Consider the following 9,087-nt stretch of genomic DNA (forward strand, 5'->3'; position numbering starts at 1 on the left):
ATTTTAAAATGCCTTCAACATTTTTTTACCAATTGAAATGCTTTGTATTACAATGATTTAGATTCTAAATCTTTGTTAAATACAATACTTCTACATTAATAGTCTTTAATTTTCAGAGAAAAAAATAAAGAAATGCAAAATGATCTCTAGAGTAGAGTCTCATGGTGATCAGGCTGCATTGGCTTTAGAGATAAATTGGGCTGGCCCTACAGCAAACCCACAAAAAAAAAAACCCAATAAAATAAAAGCCAATTTTACACTTCAGATTTTCTGGCAGGTTTAAACTAAGCCTAAAAAAACAACACATTTTAACATGAAAATTGTGATGTCTCCTTAAAAAAAACAACCAACAGTTCCAAAACCAGCATGAAAATAAAAAACAGCATGTGATAAAAAGTGTGTCGGTTCATTAAGTTTCCGCTCCCATAATACCTTGGACTTTGTTTATAAACAGCTGACTGAAACTGAAAAAAAAGAGCTGTTTAACTGCAGTAATAAGTGCATCCTGATAACACCAAGGTACTAAATGGTTTGTTTACTGGTCAAACAAAAGATTGTATGTATGGTTTCCAATAGGTTCGCCAATCAGGATCGGTTTATATAAGTCACATAAAGTATACATTTCAATCAAAGACAAGCCAACTCTAAATAAAATGTTTAATCTTAGGTTGGGTGTTAGTGGTAGGTTCAGAATGAAAGCCGTCTTTAAGTGAATACGAAAAAAAGAAAAGATAAGCGGCATCAATTTCAAGCCGCAATGCATAATTCAGTATAATTTCGACTTATTGTATACAAACATAATCTAATATCTACCATCTTTTCATCTGTGAATTACTCAGCCAAGAGTTACAGCGAAATGATTTGCATGTTTTCAAAATGTGTTTGGACTCATCTGGGACATGCAAAAATGGTAAACATAAATTATAGTGTGGGCCTTCTGCTTTTGCTACACTTTTCTTTTTACTTGGGAAATGGTTATCATACCACTTCAGTTAAGTGTTTTCCATTTTTCTCAAATAAAAAAAAAAAAATTTGCCATTTCAACAATATTTTCATTCTGTCTTGTCCCTTTAGCATGCTGTGAGTAATCACAGCTGCCGCAGATGAAAGCCTTTGTCCGTCTTTGTCAAAATGGTTCCAATCTCCCGTTCTCAGAAAGTGACATTCTGGCATCCTTTTCCAATTGTTGTCTTTCAATTCATCAAACAAACTAAGAAATGCCTTTTAGACTGACCTCTAAGAATGACAGGGACTCTGTCATTGATAGACACAAACCCTGAGACAACAAGCGGCATAGTGATTTCCAATAGAAATCTACCCAGTCGACACACTTCTGCTGGCCCCTGAGACAATCCATCTGCAGGCAGCACATTGTCAACATGTAAACAGACTTGAATGTAGCGTCTGAAACTCATCTTGTACTGTTTGTGCACCACATGCCAATAAATGTGTTTTAAAAAACACACCAATTAGCTCCACTCACCGAGCTTTAACCTTTTAAATGGAGAGGTTATATGAAGTTAATTAAATTTGCCTGGGATTTAGCTTTTATTTTTCTTGGTCTCAGTCTTCATTTTGTTGTGATTAAGGATCACAGAGAGTTGGCATGAAAATATGTAGTAACTGTAACTTGGGTCAAGCATAATATAAACACCAAAGAACCTTTGACCACTGATTTCTGTTACATTTTTTTGACTTCTCCAAACTAAACAACTTACCTTCTTCTTTTTTTTATAATTGAATTAGTTATTTTTTTTGTAAACTAAAATATTTTAAATCATAAAAGCTTCAGTTTGAGTTGTTTCAACTAGTAATAAATAAATTTGAAAAATTCCATTAAAAGATTGAGTGCAAATTGTATTTTACTTGAATAAATATTAAAATTATGATTTTATCATTGAAGAGAAAAGGCAAATCAAACAAATCTGACTATTTGCAAATATAAAAGTAAACAACATATTTTAAAAAGTTGTTGCCTTTTCCAATCTTATGGATGTTAGTGACCTGCTCCTCCTTTGTCTGTGACTTTCTTGCCACTTGAGGTAAGTCTGTTCATTTTTTCAGATCTATAGATCTACTTCATACTGCCAGAAAGCTAAGTTTATTTTTGCAAGATATTAAAAGTTGATGATGAATAAGTCTCTAAGGAGGATGGCACTTTTTTCCAGTACATGTTTATGTTTTTTGTTATTAATGTTGTATTATGTAAATGTCATATAACATATCTACATATGGGGACTGATTACCAGCGTTCTTCATATTGTATCACAGTTATGAAACAGTATCCATTTTCTCATTTATTTATAGCCTCATCTCATGTTAAATAATGCAACACAGCAGAAGGATGATTTTTTTTTTTTTACTATGACAACCAGATGAGACTCGGCATGGGAATCCTGTACTCATGTTCCTATAACATTAAGTGAAAATAACAGGTTCACAGTATTTCCCTAAAGGTTTTTAAATAAAAATGCATAACATTATCCAATTACTTGTATTCAAAGCATAGCAGCTAAATGCAACCCAAGCTTGATTAAACCGTTCTCGTTTCAAAGTCTGGTGTCTCTCGGTAATCTTTAGGGTGTCTCGGAAAATCATCATTACCCTTAAGAACTGTTTGATGTATAATTGGTGCAGTTTTAAAACCCTAACTTTTTGAAACTTTGATACCATGAACTAATGGGGGCTTGAAAAACATGAATCTTTTGATTTCTATTTTTTATTTCTGTTTAACCAAATCCAGATAATTTAGAAATACGATATACTTTCACTGTCCTCCAGCTGGGGGTTGAAGGGTGTGTGTGTGTATGGTGGGTGGATCTCACAATTACACTAATGACACCTCATCAAAATGGCCTCCTGATCCTGCATCAAAATGAACCTGTTCATCATATTAATTAGACAGCTGGCTAAAGGAAGGCTTATTTGCGTGAGCCACACTAAGCTACATATCTCCATAGTTTGATGGCTCTAAACATGAATAAGTCATACCCCAAAGCTATCCATATTTCATCATACATCCTCATCTATAATGTAAGCTGTTCTCCAGCTCATGCCCTTACCTGATAGGGGCTGTCTCATCGCCCTTGTCCAGCCACTCTTGTGGGGGGATGATGTACATGCACCACAAACCCCAGTTGTAGCCGTGGGCGGCGTTGGCATACTGCTGCACCTCAAAGGTGTTGTACTTGATGTTGTCTATGGCAGGTAGAATAATGCGAGTATGATCCTGCTTCATCCGGGTCAGAATGGGTTCAGCCCTTTGAAAAGAAGAAGAAAACACAATGTTAAAGCTGATCTATTAAAATAACTCATTCAAAAGTTTAGCAGCACAGTTCTATGCGGGAAATGATTTGAGACAGATTAGTAGCTTGAAGCTTGGTAAATTACATTGTGATGCTTCATTTATTTCTGTTCTATAGTTCTATATTGTTGGTACTGCTGCAGACAATGCACAAGGCCAAGACTGACGTGATGGGTAATGTCAAGGAAGACATTTGGTATTCCAGTTTTGATGACTGAATATCAATGTATTTAATCAAGAAGCAGTGACAGCTCTCACCACAATTATATGGAAGTCTGGTTAAGTTGTGTACAAACACTTAGAAAAATGCAATATGACAACCTGATGACCCCTAAATGCCACCCTTTGCTGCTTCTTTTAAAAGTGAGCTTTTAGGCTTTCTGTCCTCCATTAGTATTCTCCTCAAAGTACTGAGTGGGAAGATAAACTTAGGTTATCAGCTGAGAAAAAAAAAAAATCACATTTTTAACTCATACTGTATCGTTGCTTTAGGGAATAAAGCATTTAAAAATTACTAACTAAAAGATCCTTTTTTGTTAATTATGTTAAATAATTTGTAAGATGTCATTGTTTACTTTTTAGCAATTAAAGAAGTGTTAAAAACTGCAATGCACTTGATTTTGTTGAATGTTTTCCTCAATAAACAAATAAAAAAGATGAATTCTTCTAAGTTTTTAAAGTAAGATGCTAGTGTTAAAGCATCATGTTTTTAAGACCTTTTTATTGCACACCTTTACAACAATGACAATATATTTCACCAAAATTTTAAATGAAACCAATTCAGTTTTTATTCCTAATGGCCTTAATCAATGCCAACTATCAATGAGACAATAGAGGTCAAAGTAAGAAAGCAAGAAACATAATTGAGTTTCCATCCATGATCTGGAGTTAAAAAAAAATAGTTTCCCTCAAAAAGTAGATATTGAGGAAAAAGCCTCATTTTTTGGTTTTTACTAGAAAGCATTATAGCAAAAATCTGTATGTATTGTTTTCCACTTAGTTTACTCTGTTATCATTAATGTACATTGAACTAAACTAATCAGTGTTTGTGCATCTTTAAGGTTTTCACTGTCTAAACACATGCAATGTATCTCATCCAAGTTCCATTTGTAAACTACATAAACAATACCAAATTGCAAAGACAGAGCTCTTGCTGTTTGGTGAAAACTTCCTAGCAGTGTTGCTTCACAGCTTCAAAGCAATACAAGCATTCAACTTCACTCTGCTGTTTTTCAGGTTTGAACCAGAATCATCCAAAGTCAATCAAATAAAGTTTTCAAAGAAGAATTTAAGCCTCAGCTGGAGGCGCTGCTGTAAGGCACTTAGCAACCTTGACAAAGGAATTATAATATTCAGGCACAAATTAGTTTTGATAACTTAGTTTATAGATGGACACGAATACCTTATGAAGTGTGGCAATTTCTTAAATAATAATAATAAAAAAATAAAAATCTGAACAAATATTAATTACATACGTAGGTCCAAGGAAAAAAAGTACTGAATGATTTAACTGTTTGGATCTTGAGTTTCTCATTTTGCACTATGATATTCTTCTGAGTTCAAAGACCAAAATATTTCCCTAAAACTGGTATTTAATTCACATGTGAAAATACTATTTAATAAAATGTATTCTTATTACTAGAGAACAACTTTCAGGATGCTTTTCTTTAGAAAAAATAAGTTTAATCAGTGCAAATTACAATAACTGTTATAGATGCTCCAACATTCATTTTAAAAGTTAATATAATATTTGTAAGCAGAAAGAAATAAACAAAATTTTAAATAAATCCAATAAATCCAACTCCATTCAGGTGACTGAGGTCAGCCCTTAAAATATAGTAACATATGGATGGACCCTGCAACCATCTGCTAAGTTCCTTAATTTGATGCTTTTTCCAGCTACATGCTCAGATGAACTGTTCTACAAGCAGTCAGCTAACCTTTAAGATTAAACAAACAATTTCTTTAAGTTGGGACACCAAAACTTGTACATCAAAGAGTATCAAAAGGTCCCCAGAAAACTTGATTTGCTTAAAAAGGTATGTTTTATTCTAGCCTGCGTGCCATTCCTAACTTAGTCCCGCCCACAAGGTTTGAGGTCGGGAAGTTCGGTCTGGCATTGCTCAGTAGTAGCGGGAGTATGCTCGCACAATATCTGGCGGGCCAATCAAATTGTCAGGGCGGGCTTTATACGATGATGGACAGATGATCAACAGTAACGTAATCAACCACGTGACCAAAGCGCGCTTGGGTGACAACAACAATGGCTGCCGCTGGAGAGTTGAGGTGTGTAGATTCTGCTATTAGGTCTGTTCTAGAAGACACCGACAGCAAATTAATTTTAAAAGAGGAACAGAGAAACACGATCAAGGCATTTGTTGAAAAGAAAGATGTTTTTGGCGTCCTTCCTACGGGATTCGGCAAAAGTTTAATTTATCAGCTGGCTCTCTTGGTCATACGTCACGCACTCCGTTGCTCTTATTGGTTGTAGGTCTATCCAATTGAGTGCAGAGGCATTTTTTTTCCTGGTTCGTTCAAAACACGCCCCATAATCACAGCTCTATGGAGCAGCATCAGACTCATATTCTGACTAGAATTGAGTCGGACTATGTCAGGCTAGTTTTTTTTCCTCTCCCCCTCCCCCTTTTTCCTCTTTCTGCCTACTTTTTATACCTTTTACATTTCTAATAAAGCTTCATAAATATTTATCAAGCCAAACCTTATGGCAAAAAAGCAGAATGGTCTACTTGTAAAAGCATATATGTTGGACTGTTATTTAGTTCTTGAACATCACTCCCCAGAGCTATATTTGCAAAACAGGACACATAAGAAAAGGGATGTTTTTTTTGTTATTATTGTTTTTTTTTTTTTTTCTGTAAACCCATCTTCTTTTTATTTTTTATTAATTCAGTACATTATCAGTAGCAGTCGCAGTAGATTTGTTAACTGACCCTTCAGATGCCTTGCTGCAGTGCTGTCAGAAATGAGGCTCTACTGAGAATTAATTATCTTCTTTGGATGTCTGTATCTCTTGGTTTATCATCAACACCACAAGCTGTGCAGTAGCCTCCTTCAGCTATTTGAAACTACTGCTTATCCAAAGAATTCATTAAAATACACAAATATATGTACATTCAGAGAAGAACAAGCTCTCTCACTCCCAAGATGAGCCTTTTGGTTAAGGAATCCTAACTATAAACATTTTGTTAGGTAATTCTTGGCAAATATTTATGGTGGGGTCTCTTACTCTTGCATGAGGATTACTTTGGCTTTAAGTGCAACACTTTCACAAAGTTTAACACACCTCACAACCTTGGCACAACTTTTCCACCTCGTCTTCTGAAAAACAGGTTGTTTTTCTTCCAAATCGAAAAAGATGTTTGGTTTGAAAAATCGTTTTCAACTTTTTTCGTAAAGTGCTGTTGACCTAACAGCTAAAAAAAGTTACATTTTATAAAACTGTCAGTTTGTTGCATTTTTTGTGCTTTCTTCCTTTTTCCTTTAGCTCATTAGTGTGTCAAGGATTACACTTCTTATATAAGTGACTATTGCAGTGTACCATAATTTTGATTATGAATGAAAACTGACCTCTAAAATAGTGAAAGCATATACGGTATCTTAAATTATGTGTTTCCAAAAAATATATAATACATCATTGCCAAAATTCAATTAAGTATTTAGAAGAATTGGGGCAGATTTGTCTCCAGGCAATGCAAAGGGAAAGCGAAGCATAAAAGATTTGTAACCAGGAATCAGCAGCTTAAGACCACTCCTGTATCTCTAGCCTTTTGTTTCAGAGCCAGATAGTAGATATGTTAGGCTGCCAGAAATTTTATTTAGACATCTTCATAATATCAGCTGCATGGCACAACTAAAGCTTAAATAGAGTAGCAGAAACCCAACATTAGTGTCTACTGCTTGAAATACTTTCTGATTAATATGAGCATATATGGGTAGGAAGGAACTAGATATGTTTACTTAGATACATTTTCTTGAGTAACTTTTTGAACAAAATTTGCTTTAGTATAGTTTCACTGCACTGATCTTTTCACATATACTTCAGAAATATTATAAGGAAATATTACTCTTACTTGAGCAAAGTTTCCAACCACTCCACCGACTGTGAGTAACTTATTAGTAAAGAAAGGACTTGTTTTAACCATAAATTTACCCGTGAGACCCACACCTATTGGAAAGTTTATATTGAAGTGAGACTTCTTGTTTGTACACGAGCATTGATGACTTAAAGGTATAGAGGATGATCTATTATTTTCATGTGGATGATCTAATTAACTGTCCCTCCTAATTGTCAATCATTTTAGTGATATTTTTATGTAAGGCCGTTGTGTGCTATGTGCTCTTCCTGTTAGCTACCATTTTCTGCGCATCCGCACTTTCAGGCGTGTATGTGTGGTAAGCAACGGTTTCAGACAGACATTGAAGCTCAACTTTCTCACTGTAGTTCTTTAAAAACAGTTTACTGGAAAAATAGTTTACTGCTGTATAAGAGGACCCTTTGTAAAGCAAGACCAGCATGTTTCTCCACATTAATAGAGAATAAGTATAATCCTAGATATCTTTTCAATACAGTTGCCAAACTCACCCATAGCCATAGCTCTGTTGAACCGTCCATCCCACCTGTTCTTAGCAGTAATGATTTTATGGGATCTTTATAAATAAGATTGATCTTTTTTTAATAAGATCATTAACACTCCTCTAATTGGTTTATCTCTGAATGGTTAGACAACATCTGAGGTAGACATAGGATATAGGTTTAGTCTGCTTTGATCCAGTTGAACTTCTAGAGTTAGCAAAACTATTGTTTACATCTAAGCCTTAAACTTGTATGTTAGATCCAGTTCCAACCAGGTTATTTAAGGAAGTATTCCCTTTGATCTCATCCTCCATTTTAAATGTGATTATCTCCCTCTGTTACAGGGATGTGTACCAAAGGCTTTTAAGATTGCTGTAATTAAACCTTTACTTAAGAAACTGTCTCTTGACCCAGATGACTTGGTCAATTACAGACCTATAGCCAATCTTCTTTTCCTATTTAAAATTATTAAGGAAGCAGTTAAATCTGAAAAACTCACACGAAGAGAAAAGACAATTAGGAGAAATTTATTCATACAATTACTTTGTCTTTGGTGCTCAGACCTCGGCAGAAAACATAGTGCTTACCGGTAATTTTGATAGATATGCATGAACAGGAGCAAAGAATAGGGCTGTTTCCCCCAGGCCTGAAACTGGTGGTGGAGTGGAGATAGATGAAGTTGGTCAGTCTGTGGACTGTTGGTTAGCGGAGCAGACAAATGCGTATCGGAGGAATTTTAAGATGAGCTTTGGATGCCAATTGAAGGTGTGGTTCAAAGCTGATTGGCTGTGTCGCAGGTGAATGTAGGAAAGGTTTCTTCCTTTGAACTTTCACCTAGGCTCCATTTGCCAAACAACTGTGCAATCACTTACACCATAATGAACTTTTTGAAGAGTTTTAGTCTGGCTTTAGAGCTCATCGTAGCAATGAAACAGCTCTGGTGAAAGTCACTAATGATATTCTCATGGCCTCAGATAATGGACTTGTATCTGTGCTCGTCCTGTTGGATCTCAGTGCTGCATTTGATACAGTTGATCATAATATCCTTTTAGAATGACTTGAATATTTTGTTGGAATTGAAGGAACAGCACTAGACTGGTTTAAATCTTATCTATCTGATCAATTTCAGTTTGTTCACATTAATGACAAATCTTCATCATGCTCCAGGGTTCAGGGATCCAGATGAAGC

The 9,087-nt window shown here is 35.1% G+C and overlaps 1 protein-coding gene across 1 annotated transcript in view; it reads right to left on the reverse strand.

The window, feature by feature from the left end:
- Positions 1–9,087, reverse strand: part of galnt9 (polypeptide N-acetylgalactosaminyltransferase 9) — a 167,934-nt gene that overhangs the window by 69,624 nt on the left and 89,223 nt on the right. Inside the window, exon 5 of the mRNA XM_015379653.1 lies at positions 3,063–3,260. Coding sequence (XP_015235139.1) covers positions 3,063–3,260 — 198 coding nt within the window. The remainder of the gene's footprint in view (positions 1–3,062; positions 3,261–9,087) is intronic.

Source organism: Cyprinodon variegatus, unplaced genomic scaffold, assembly GCF_000732505.1.
Source record: "Cyprinodon variegatus isolate N-32 unplaced genomic scaffold, C_variegatus-1.0 Scaffold197, whole genome shotgun sequence".
NCBI lineage: Eukaryota > Metazoa > Chordata > Actinopteri > Cyprinodontiformes > Cyprinodontidae > Cyprinodon > Cyprinodon variegatus.